This window comes from Drosophila innubila, assembly GCF_004354385.1.
Source record: "Drosophila innubila isolate TH190305 chromosome 3L unlocalized genomic scaffold, UK_Dinn_1.0 0_D_3L, whole genome shotgun sequence".
Taxonomy (NCBI): domain Eukaryota; kingdom Metazoa; phylum Arthropoda; class Insecta; order Diptera; family Drosophilidae; genus Drosophila; species Drosophila innubila.
In genome coordinates, this window is record NW_022995376.1 from 22,012,757 (window position 1) to 22,026,654 (window position 13,898).

The 13,898-nt window shown below is 34.1% G+C and overlaps 2 protein-coding genes across 2 annotated transcripts; one reads left to right on the top strand and one right to left on the bottom strand.

Annotated features, from left to right (window-relative positions):
* Positions 1 to 855: 855 nt before the first annotated feature.
* On the bottom strand, positions 856 to 1,854 carry LOC117788504 (cathepsin L-like). Its single transcript, XM_034627289.1, has one exon. The coding sequence runs from the start codon at positions 1,852 to 1,854 to the stop codon at positions 856 to 858; it is 999 nt and encodes a 332-aa protein (XP_034483180.1).
* Positions 1,855 to 4,302: 2,448 nt separating this feature from the next.
* Positions 4,303 to 11,961, top strand: LOC117786333. The gene is given in 9 exon segments (XM_034624524.1): positions 4,303 to 4,362; positions 4,437 to 4,480; positions 4,482 to 4,759; positions 6,165 to 6,311; positions 7,193 to 7,354; positions 7,423 to 7,599; positions 8,674 to 8,898; positions 11,373 to 11,665; positions 11,730 to 11,961. Coding segments are annotated over 9 exon segments (1,524 nt in total). The 3' UTR covers positions 11,868 to 11,961.
* Positions 11,962 to 13,898: the final 1,937 nt, after the last annotated feature.

The window sequence follows — 13,898 nt, forward strand, 5'->3', positions numbered from 1 at the left end:
TGTGTCTCCCACGCAGCTATTCATTTCACATTTATTTTTTATCTCTTAATACCTTTCCCTCTCGTGCTTTTGCTCTTCCGTTCTGTTTTCATTATTAATTACGTAGGGCTTAGGTATCTAAATCTCGTAAGTCCCGCTCAGATCATTGGGCAAATTCCACCGCGCTGATTACTCGGATTGCGTGACATTCTAATATAGCCCATGTCGTCCCCAAAGGACCTTGACCAATTAAACTGAGCAAACGGACTACACTAACTAGAAAAACAGCTAATTTCTTTCTCGTTTGAGCATAGTTGCATTAAATTTATATCAAATAAGCGGATTTCTCATGCTTCGAAATCATTGTTATAATAGTTATATTAATTCATCTTAACCATTTGTATTGAAACACATCATTGACAATCCCGATAATTTACTAAAAGTCTGTTAAATAATTATTAATAAACTCCTTTTGTGGAGCTTTGATTAGTTTGTTGCCAATTTGTGGAGCTTTGGTTAGTTTGTTGCCAATTTGTGGAGCTTTGATTAGTTGGTTGCCAATTGGATTAAATTTATAGACGATTGATCTAATTTTTACACAAAGGTCTTAGTTTTCTGAAGATTTTACTAGACCATTTTAAAGAAAAATAAAACATTTAATATCAGAGACCGTAACTATTATGTTTTAAAATAATAAACAATTATTTCTAAATTTTTATAAAAAAGTTACGAAAAGCTTTTTATTTTTAATTTGTATTTAAGTAATACAAAATAATAATTAAATATACATTTTTATTTAAGAGTTACGAAAAACATCCTCAATTTTCTTTACTGTTTTCTTAAAGATTGTCTACCTTGATATGGTTTATAGACAAATTAAAGCAGAGGATATACAGCATAGGTGGCAATACCGCATAGATTGTTGCTTTTGCGAGCCATGCGAAAGTATCCACCTTCTCCCCAATTTCCCCAGGAGTTCTTAAGGAGCCAGAAATTGCCAGCTTTGGGATCTTTACCGTAGCCAATTAGGAGAATGGAATGATGATAATTTGCTGTACCGCCGCAGGCGGTATTATAGACACCACCTTGATAATGCTGTAAATGGGTTGCATCGATGGTTACTGAAATCGGACCCTTTTCGGCAACAGCCGCTTCCAAAGCAGCCTCATCACCTGATCGGACATCGACACTTCCCGTAATAACCGCTCCAATTTGATCCTTTTTGAAACGACATTTACCCACATGTCCTTCATAGGCATACGAGCTGCGTGTATTTATGCCATGATTTTCCTTAACATATCGCAGAGCTTCCTGTGGGCTGCCACCCTTGCAGCCGAGATTCTTATATGGTGCTTCACTGGAACAGTCGAGTAAATTCTGTTCGGATAATTCAACTAGCTTTTTTTCCTTTAGAAATTGCTGACCCTCCATTGTGCCAACTGCAGCAAATGCCCAACAGGATCCACAATCTCCTTGATGTTTTACAGCGCTAACAGCTTTCTTTTCTCGCCAATCCACACTCTCTGGCAGCTTGACCTTTCTTCCTGGCGTATATATATATTCGCTATGGAAAGCTGTAGTGTTTAGGGTGCCCATCATAGAATTTACGAATTCTTCGTGTAGCAAATCTGTGAATTGATTCACTCCCATCTTGTAGGACTCTTTGCCAGCTTCGTATCGCAGATTGTGGCTGTGAATCTGCTCCATGTTGTCCTTAAAGATTTGTTTCCGCAATAGCTCCTCGCTTTCATTATGATAACTTTTCATGTGATCCTTTTTGAATAGCTTCCACTGAGTTTCTAGAACATCGTATTTCGAAATACGAGTCGACTGAACAAATCCAATTAATGCCAAAATTACAATCGCTGCTTTCATTGTGGAAAGTTGAAATTTTAACTGTTGTTTGCTTATGGAGTTGCACTCTATTTATACCCCATGGGGTCAGTAAAAATTGCGATTAAGTGCATTTTTATAATTTTCGCTATCATCCCACATGCATTTCTTATAATTACTTACAAATGCAAATTGTAACTAACGCAATACAAGGTCATTTTGTTATATTTAGTAATAGGATTACAAAAGGGAACAAGTATTTGTTGATTAAGAATTGATAGCTGTTTTTATGGTAAATTGGGGCGCTGAAGCCAAATCTGCACTTGTTTTTTTTTCTATTAGCTCGTCTTTTCGCGATATACCGTTATTTCCAAAATTAAGGCACTGCCACTACATATATTGGAATATCTGGAAACGGTTTACCAAATTCAGTTAAAAAAATTTTTTCAACAATATTATCTTTAAACCGTGCCTACGTTGGCTTTAACTTTGCCCAGTAGTTTCAAAGATATTGAGGTTTTGGGAAAAACATTAAATTTTAAGCAAAAAAATAAAATATTTCGCTTTTAAAAAATTAGTAAAAAAAAAAATATAAACAAATATTTAAGTTTAGTTTAACATTTTGGAACAAAAGGAGCTTATATTTCAAGGTAATCGGCTCACAAATATAAAAGTTATTTATATTTCAATGAAGTTACTAAAAATTTCTTTTATACGATTTTCTTAAATTTTCTTGTTTTCAGGGCTTAAAAATTTCAATGCAATCTCATTGTTTTTGGGTTGGTTATTGAAATAGATTAAATGTTTATGGAAAGCTACCATAATATGAACAATTTTTTAATTTCTTTTTATTTATGTTGTTTAAGGTCGATGATTCCAAATCCAATCTCCATATTTATCCATTAGCTCGCATTTTTGAGTTACAGGTACCTATCGAATTGTTGGCTATTTCCATAAATAAAAGTTAAAAAAAACATAGCTTTACTCCTTTTTGGGTGATTTTCATAATTATATTTTTTCTTAGAGATGTAATTGTTCCCTTTAAAAAAATTTAATTTTTGAAAATTGCCCAATGAGGAGTAAAGCTATGATTTTTATACCTGTTACTTAAAAAAATAAGGGTATATTGTGTTTGTTGGAATGTATGTAACAGGGAGACGGAGGCATCTCCGACCCTATAAAGTATATATATTCTTGATTGCCATCAACAGCCGAGACGATATAGCCCTATCCGTCTGTCCGTCCGTGTAAGCTCCTCGATCTCAGAGACTATAAGAGATATATCGCGAAAGAGATACCAAATTTGGCACACAGATTTTTATAGACCCCACGCAGGTCAAGTTTGTTATTTTTTGGTATATGGTAATTAGCGTTTATTAGGTAGTAATTTCTTTAAAGTACTTTAATATATATTGAAAAAAGTAACAGGCATGCTATGGTCGGGATTCGATAAGTACCTGTAACTCAAAATCGCAAGCTGATAGAGAAAAATGGACATCAGATTTGAAATCGGTGACCCAAAATTAGTAAAAAAAAAAAAATTCTGTACATTTCAAATCAACACACAAAATGTTAAACTTTGTTCCCTTGCGTTATCCTCGAAAATTACAGAGTTTATACCATTTGCATTTCCTTTGCTCGATATTGACTTGAACTTATACATATATTTAATAATAATATAAAAATAATTCTAATATTTTGCATACGATTGAATAAAAATGATATTTCAAATTAGCTTTAGTCAGTTGAATAATATTTTTATTAAATTAAAAGCCAAACTAAATGTAACTTTAATATTTTAAAGTGCTATTTATAAACATTTGAAACACTTATAAATTTGACCTTTTTATGATATAATTTCAGTTGGATAAATGCAAAAGAAGGCGAGAAAGTTTCGTGTAATAAATCTTTAACTTGCATCAAATTATAACACAAACAACAGGACGAACAAGTCGCATGCAACGCATTCTTTGTGGGTCATATAAAAAGGGGCTTACTATAAATATGTAAGTCCAAAAATCTAAACCCTAATGATGATGACCGCAACACGAACAATTTTGCCGTGAGAGCAAATTACATAAAATTATCATGCAGCGCAGGCAGCAAACAAGTTTGCCACCCAAAGGCAACAATAATAACAATAACAACAGCAACAAGGCTAAACTTGTATTGCAACAGCGACGCTGCGTGCGGACTGCATGACGTATACGTAATATACGTATTACGTATACGTAATATGTGCTAGTTTGTGGCCATTTGCAAAGCACACCAAAAACCCAAACGAAAAAGCCAAAAAAGCAAACAAACGAAAAAGAAACATCAACAAGAGCCGCAAACAAGAGTAAAGAGTAAACAGAACTTAGAGCACAGTATATAGTACATAGTATAAGGCATATAGAAAACATAGCACATATCATCGCATCTGTTGCAAATGGCAAAAGTTATAAAAAAGTTGGTAACGTGTTGAGGCAGCTGCCACAAGATGACAAAATGGCGAAGTTAACATTGCACCGTCTACTGCAGCGCTTGCAGCTGACGGCGCAGCAGCTGGCCATTGACACGCCCACTCCCAAGCAACAGCAGCCACTCAACAACAACAGCAACAACCATAACAACCACAATAGCAACAACAACAGCAATAGAACGCGCATGGCTCTTTTAAGCTGGCTGCAATTGTGCCAAGGCAATGGACACTATCTAATACTGGCCGTGCTTATCTATGGCTATCTAATGTTGCATGCCTCAGCTGCTGCCGGTGTTGCAACCACTGACAACATGTCCAATCTTACAACAACCCTAGTATTAAGCCAATCACAACAACAACAACAACACGAACAAAACGCACAAATTGAGAAACGTGATGTTGCCCACGTGCCTGAAGATGACTACGATGCCAGTTATCCAGATGATATAGACGACATTGAGGCCTTGATTAATAATAAGTCAGGTAAGTTTTTCCCATAAATCTTTCGTTGATTTAAACAAATCTACAGAGCTCTATAAAGAACTTTAACTTTAATGCTTATAGTATTACGAATATAAAAAAAAAAAAAAAAAAAGATCATAGATAAGTTTGTTATAAAGCAGGATTTTTTAAAGAGGAGTGCCTTAAAAAAGTTCTTATAGACATGTTCATTGTGAAGAAATTTGGCGGACTTCATAAAATATACAAGATATATTCATAATATAAAGGTTGTATATATAAAAGGCATGTATGAAAAAAAGAAAGGAAATTATTAAGGTGCTTTATATAGAAGTTTTTCATAGAAAAATAAATATATTATTCTATAAGTGTTTAGTAGCTATACAGATAAATTAAATTATTCTAAAATATAAGTTTGAAATTCTTGATATTATTAGGATATCTAGATATTATCAGGAAATTATTGTTAAATTACGATATTACGCAGATAAAATGGCAACATTATTAAAAATTCAACATAAAAAAAGTCAAAAAAGTCTAAATTATTTAATCTTACTGAAAACAAATCTTACAGAATCGAGAAAAAAAATATTGTTGGGAGAAATCGTGCTAGATTTAAGTATGTTGTACTTGGCTAAAGAGAATCCGGGATTACCGTACTTGTGACACCGCATTGGATTATTTTTAATCCGGAATCCCGTATTTTTTGTTCTGTGCATTTAGTAAGCTTAGGACCGTGCTTTTTATTTCCATTTATGGTCCCAGCTAACTAAATAAATGATATTTCGACGTAATATTAGAATAATATTTATGATTATTTTATTTATTTTTTTTAGCATATTATAGAAAGCGCTTTCAAGACTCACAAGTAATGTCATTTAACAACTAAGCTAAATGCGGACTACTATGTTGACCTTTAAAAGAATCTAGCTTAAAGTCCGCAGTTTGGCCAAAATAAATTGAATAAGCCCATGAATCATTGCGGCTTAGTGCGCCAAACTGGAAACTGGCAACGTGGAAATATGCCGTCATGGCAACATGGTAGATAGATGCACAAAGGACAGTCGAAACAGTCGCCGGCCGTTGTGCAATTTTTGAGAATTATGATCTTTGGGTTATTAATGCGCCGACTCTCGCTACATATGTGGTAACTGACCACAAACTCGGCCACAATTTGGCAGCACAAAGTGTTCGAAAGGTCAAGGGAAGCCCACGTAGTTAAACTTTTTAGGCAAAGCAAATATAATTATAATTATCATTTTAATAAATGCAGCGTTTCAGCATTATACATAATTGCATTGCTCTTAGATTACAATTAATATTAAATCAGGCTTTCATTATTAATAAACTTAGTATATGGCAACTAATATGCGAATTCAACTGTAAATATATACTTAATTGTAGGTGTTTTAATTTGATTTAATTACAGCTAAGGGTAAATATATTGGAGCGCCATGCAACGAGCTGAAATGTGATGCCAAACTTTTGCACGTTACCTGTGAAAAGGAGACACAGACCTGCAGCTGTGAGCGTAATTATCCCGTGCAGCTGGGACTGATAAAGGGTTGCGCCAAACGTAAGATAATACAATCATATTTAAGTATTATTATCAATATAAATGATCGTTATAAACGTATATACACAGTATAGTAATAGTTGTTTTGAAAACCACCGAATTGCTTAAAAAATAGCCGGGCTCGACTTCTACACTGCCATGCTAAAAATCTGTTTAATCTTGAAATGACACTGAAAATGCTTTACGTAAACCATTTAACATCCAAGTAGAAAGTTCGCCAAAATCCACATCTATAAATAATAATAACTATAAGAAAAAATAGTTGGAAAGGCTATAGTCGGATCCCGACCATAGAATATCCGATATTTATTTCAATATACACATATTAAAGTACTTTATAGAAATTACTACCAAATAAAAACTACTGCATAACTTTAGTTAGCTTTTACTGCCATTCTACTTGTCCGATCTTGCTGCGGAAATCTGTGTGCCAAATTTGGTTGCTCTGGCTCTTATGGTCTCTGAGATCTATGCGTTCACACGGACGGACAGACAGACAGACGGACAGACATAAATGGCTATATCGGCTCGGCTGTTGATGCTCATCAAGTATATATATATACTTTAAAGAGTCGGATATGCCTTCTTCTTCCTGTTACATACATTTCAACGAACACAATATACCCTTTTTCTTATTTTTGAAGTAACGGATATAAAAGTACCATCGAAATATGATAGAGATTTCATTTTCAGTAATATTTTTCCAAAAAGTCTAAAAATAATAAACTATTAACCATAGTAATATTTTTTATAATAACCAAATTCTTTTTAAATGTTATTACTTCAATAAATCTAACAAGTATTTTTCCTAATCTGACCTAAAAGACTGCCTATTTGCTGAAAACCTAACCAATATTTTTGTTGGTTGTTCCTAATTGCAGCTAAAAAACTGGGCGATCAATGTTTCTACGATGAGACATGTGTCTACAACGATGAGAACTCACTATGTGTTCAGGTGCGGCACAATGCGATATGCCAGTGTGCCAATGGCTACCACTCGGTCAGCTATACGAAGCCAACAAGACGTGTCTTCTGTACACCAGGTAAATGCAGTTCAGTAGTTGATATAATTGATATCAAGAGTTCAACTGATCCTTTTGATCGTTCGCAGATCTCAGTGAACTGGGCTCGGATTTGCCCACTTTGTTGGGCGTTTCAACGGGCATTGCGGTGCTGGCGGGTCTGATTTGCATGGTGTTGCATCTGTTTAGTAAAACGAAATATCCGAGGCATCGAAATTTCGCTGATGCCAACATACCCCCGCCCATACTCTACTCGAGCGATACAGGTGAGTGGAGGAGCAACTCTTGACATTTGACATTTAGTAGAGGCTCACAAATCGAAGCGCGCACGCATCTGAATTGTTATATAATTAATACCTAATTTGTTGATAATTGCATTTAAATAACAATAATAACAATACAATGCTGCACTTTAATTTTCACTCAAAGCTCTAAAATTATAACTGTTTGTTCTAATTTGCGAATGTATAGTGGAAATAATTTGCCTATTTTGTTTAAACTTTATTCATACTTTGCATGAACAAAAGGAATAGGAAAAATAATTCTCGCAGTTTCCAATTACATTGCAAATACAAGTAAAATTTATAAAAATACTAAAAATTTAAATTAAATTTAAATTAAATGTTGTTTTTATTGCATCATTTTTATTTTTTTAAAGCTAGTAAAAAGTACACAGCTCGAACTTTACGCAAATTTGAATTGACAGAAAAATCAAGTGCATCTTAGTTATAAGGGTCTATTGTATTATTATTATCACTTTTATTACTATAACTGTTAATAATGCTTTTACTACTACTATGTTAGTTCTACTTCTATTAGTGCTACTCCTATTAATAAAACTTTACTAACTTTTTTGTTATTTTTACTGCTATTACGACTCTCCTATCTTTGCAAAAAAAAAAGGAGAAATATTTGAAAAATTATTAAGCTATGCAAGGTTTTTTAAGTGGTCCACTGGCTATAGAGTTGTCGATCTGTGTTTGATTTTCATTCTGCTATGCTAATGGAGAACATTCATTAAGAAAAAAAATAAAAAAAAAAATATTCACCGTCAATGTATCATAAGTGAAACGCAAATTAACCCTTCCCGTCAAATTAAAAATATATTTACTGAGTTTTTTTTAATATGAATCATAAAGTAATAAAAATATTCGAATTACCGCCTTTGAAAGTCTATTTGTAGCATTGAGTTATATTGATTATTATGAAATTAGCCGAGAAACCAATTGGTTTTAGTAAAAATCGATAGAGAATTTCGGAAAACTAATTGGTTTAAGTCTGTGAGAGTTCACTGTAGTATCGCTTAACTGATTCGATTTAATTATTCTATTTAATTGCAGGGATACCGTTGACAGTGCACTCGGCACGTCCTTCGTCGCGATCCAGCATACGTTCGACGGGTTCGATAGGATCCTTTGGGAATCGGCGTGCCTCGTCTGGCGGCATAGCTGGCATCAGTGGCAGTGTTGCTGCTGGGGGTGGCAATCACAGTGGCGGTGGCGGTTGCGGTGGCGGTGGCGCCGGTGGCGGTTCAAAGGGCATACTTGTGTCGACATCTCGTACAGGTGCGGCTAGATCGGCCGCCATATTGCTCATATCGTGTCACATAACGGCCGTGTCTAAACAAAATTCACGTGCCTCATCGCGTCAGACATCGGGCGCCGGATGCAGCCAGCATTCGCGCGATAATCTTGACGATAACAACGGGTCCGGCTCTGCCGGGGGATGTCGCAGTTGCGAGAGCACGCTCTCAATGAATCGACAACTGCAGAAGCAATTGAATCATCAACGGCATCTGCTCAGTTTTGAGCTATCGCCGGCAAAGACAAAGAATCAGGATAGATTTAGGACCCTATTGGGCATGAATGGCATTGACCATGACGATCATAATGATAATAATGATGATAAATATAATAATGATGATGGGTTCAATATCAATAGCATAGATGGCAGTGTCGTTGGCGGTGGCGGTGGCTTTGGCGGTGGCGGTGGCGATGGCAGTGGCAGTGGTGGTGATGGTGTTGGTGGTCTTTACAACTATGGCAGTGGCACTGCCGGTGGTGCCGAGCTGCATCATTTGCATATTGGCGCCCTGCCCACGCCGGCGAGTGAAACGCCCAGATTTGCGGTAAATCAACTCAGTCATCAATCATCGAACATCAATCAGCGTCGATCATCAATCAAACAATCAATAATCATCAAATCATCATTGACCCCTTAAAACTGTGTGTGTGTTCTGTTCCCTAGTTAAATCTGTTCAATTGTTCTGTGTTTTAGTTAAAGATACAGTTAAAACCTCTTTCCTCTGATAAAACGTTACATTGAAACACTTTAAAAATGTTCCTGTCTTAAGATCATATGGCATAAAGATTATTTATATTGTGAAATGCAATTTCTTACAACTTTTAGAAAATCAGTAAAGTACCATTAAGTTACATCTCCAAATTATTATGAAACTGCAATTACTATGAAAATTTCGCACATAAACCAAGCATAATTAAAAGAAATAAATATCGAAGTCCACAACATAAGTAATCTTATAATATTTTGAACATTCCATTGGCTCATTTTGTTGTGTACATTGGCTCATTTCAAAATCATCGCATTTAAAGCATTTGCATAACAATTAGAGTAATTTGAAAAATCTGTCGAAAATCTTAACTCTTGATCTTTTTAACAACAACTCCTTCTGTTCGAAATGATCGATGTTAAATGTGCTTCCAAATCTCTGTATTAAATTCAAAGTTTGTTCCTTAGTTTTTAATTTTCGTTTGAAAAAAAAATTACATAAATACACATACAACACAGACACACACACATACACACAACTATAATAACTAAGGATCACACCGAATAGTTTGGAAAAGTATTTGAAAAAAGAAAGCAACACATAAAAGCCCAACTACAAAGCCAAGTGATAAGTGAAATTAAAAATATACATATCTTGTTTCAGAAATAACGGAATAATTATATCTGTACTATATAATAATTAAGTATACTCGTTATAAGCTTGACAAGATGATATTGAAGCAATATGGCGGTGACTATGTTCCTGTTTTTAGAAATTGTATAACACAATAATTTAATAATTAAAACTTACACTCCTTCACACACACCCCACACTTATACACAAACTTACACACATATTTAAGATGTATATTTGCATGCATACTGTGAGTGAGAGAACATTCCACTCTCTTTTTTATGCACACCAAGAGCGATTCCAAAGATTCCTACTCAGATCACATTAACAGTAGACGATAACAGTATATGATAACACTCCTGTTACAATTCCTGCAACTGGCTGAATATATTTTCTATGTACTCTCTCTTTTTTCCTCTCTATATCTCTCTCACTCTCTTGCTCATATTCCCTATTTGAATGAAACTGTTTGTGAATATTTATAAAATCTATTTCATATAAATATAACTAGATATCATTTGAAGCATCTATATCATAATCAGGGTAGATTAATGTTTGAGCTAACGCTTTGCTAGAGCCTAACGGATTAAGCTTGCCAACAAATGTAGCTAATAAATAAAATAGCCTTGTTTCAATTTTCGCTTATTCCTAATCACGAAAAAATATATTATTGAACATTTCATTTTGCAAATATTTGCAATTTTAACTTTTCAGATCATAAAACATAAATCATCTGTTTAATTTTGTTAAGGACTTTCCTTAATACAAAATTTAAAGGTGGTTTTTTTCAGAATTCTGCTTGAAAAGCAAATCTTGTACAATTTAAAAAAAAAAAACAATTTATTGCCTGCTTTACGCTTTTTTAAAAAAATCATATTTTCATCAAAGCGCTTTGTGTTGGAATTAGCCATTTGCTGCTGGCGTTTTGCTCTCTTTCTCCCACTCTCACTCTCTAACACCGATTCTCCAACAATTCTCTTTCTCTCTCTCTCTCTGTCTTTTCTCTCTGTGTCTGCTTCTGCCTCTGCCTCGCTTAGTTCTAAGTATTATAATTATTGGATTAATTCTAAACAAAATTGATGTAAAACCTGTGCTCTTGTTGTATTCACTTTACAGGTTCTCGAAGACCAAGTCTAGCGTCCGTGCATAGCACAAGCTCCTCGGTGCGCAGCTACAGCATGATGCGGTTCGAGAAGGAGGTGCAACAGAAGGAGATTAGGCAGGAGATGAAGCTGCGATTGGCGCGACTGCAACAGCAGCAGCATCTCACACAGAACAAGCCGCAGATAATCATTGGTGAGGCGCTATTGCAACATGGGGCAATCAGTCGTGTCACCATGGCCACGCCCAGTCCGTTAACGCCCAATTCACTGGACGAACTGTTGCCATCTCTCGATGAGAACCAGGAGGTGAGTTCAATGCCAACAGAAGAAGTCGAAGTCAGCATATGGCTTTAAACACTTGACGCTTTAGTATCCACCCAGGCTTGAGTCGACATACAAACAGCTTATCCAACCGCAGGCAACAGCATCAGCGATAGCAACAACAACAATAGCAACATCTACTAATGGCTATAATGGTCCCTGCTCCTCATTAACTGAGGCACGCTAAAACTTGAATCGATCTCGTATAAGCGACCCTAACTAGGCCTAAGTTATCTTCTAAGTCCTGTATATTTATGTATGTGTATTTAAATCTATCGAAGTAATCGGAGTTCAGTTAAAGCTTATTGTTAGTTCATTGAATTAAACGTCAAACGTGTTTAGTTTTAGCCAATTAGATTATGTGTAACATAGTAAGCGTCTCCTAGTCAAGGGCAAGAGCTAACCTACAATATAATGCATTCAAAATATCGAACAAATTCATATACATTCATTTTTACAGAAATCATACATTTTATACGGATTCTCATAGAATTTTGTAGAAATTATACATTCAAAATAACAACAAAGCAAGCGCAAATTGCCAAACTTCTTAATGAGTTCCTCGATTTCCTCTTCAAGCAACTATTAACTTAAACCCAATATGTTGAAGCCTTAAAACATTAAAAGTCATGGGAAAAATATGTTGATACATATTATTGTATCTGTTATTATATCTTTAAGCTAAAGCTATTATTGGTACTTTAAGCTCTGTCTGTCTATTTCCTCAATAAGAAAAAGGAAATCTGAAAGTCCGTTAAAGATCGAACTACCAAAATTTGTGACAATATTGTAATCGAATAAAGGTTTTAGGAAAGAATTTTTGTTTGCTTATTGTAAAACAAAATATTAAAACCAAAAAAAATTATGCGCTCTAAATTAGTATTATTTAAATTATAAAATTTACTGTGCGTTAATTTGTTCTTATATTTCCCAAAACTGTTTCCCATATTGTTTGGCAATAAAATAAGCTTGAGATCCTCAGAGACATCCACATTCAGACACTCATTCATATGAACATTCGATTTAAGAATAAGTATTATTAATAATAGTTAATTGAATGCATAGTTTAAAGTTAATTGTTAATGCGAGTTTAGGAGTGCATACCCTAATATTTAGTACTGATTAAATATACGCAAGTGAATTTATAAAATCGGTTTATATACAGTTTATACATATACATATTATATGGTATATCTAGCGAGTGCGATGAAAATAATAATACATAGAGTATTTATTAAAGTAAAGTATAGTACACGTAGGCATTGTTCATGCATGGCAAATAATTGTATTATTACCTAAAATATCTGTTGAAAAGATATTCAAAATTTCAAAAAGTACTTTGATTTCAATTGTGACTTTATCCGATATTATTCGAGTCATGTGTGGACCTAGACTTAAAGTGAAAATTATTAAATGTATATATGTAGAGCTTGATTGAGATAGACAAATTATAGAAATATGTTATATTGGGTTAGAAATCTTGACAATTGAAAGATTTTGCAGGCTTTCTGTATAAATAGTAAAGACTTTATTCATTAAGTAATTACAGAATAATAAAAAGAACTCAACATTCAACTTGAAGGGTCATTTAATAAAGTATTATCTATAAATATAAAACGAAATTACATCGATTGATCAATCAAACTCATTTTATGCATTTTCTACACAGGAGTTTCACATAAATGCAATAAGGATATTGTACCCTAATCAAATACTATAATCATATTATACTATATATAAACTGATATGTGTTTGTTGTTTTTCAATACTATTATTGTACTCGTCGCCTAATGTTGCCATATGTTTATGACTATCATTATTTGTGACATCTGTTAACTCGTATAAGAAGTAGAAGAACATATCCAAATTTTATAACCGTAAGCTGAGAACTTTAAGGTTTTCATAGTTTTTACAAAGAGTATCAAGGATTTTTTCAGTTTTTGCAAGGTCTTAAACTACTGTACTCTCTCTATCATTTACAATAATAATAGTCCAGTTTTGTTAAGATCTAGAATCTTCAAAGAAAGAATCCCTTATATAAGTTCCGATTCGTCAACAATGTTCTAATTATAAACACAGATAATACTAGTGTTTTAAGCAGTCTGTACATAACATTCAGTTGATTATCGATTTATACCGGATAATTAATCAGTACATTCACATACACACTTTGGTATATACACACGGACTACATATATTTGTGAATTAGTATTAAGAT

What these genes read in the sequence shown, in the direction of transcription:
- LOC117788504 (XM_034627289.1), bottom strand. Translation starts at nt 1,854, where the DNA reads ATGAAAGCAGCGATTGTAATTTTGGCATTAATTGGATTTGTTCAGTCG.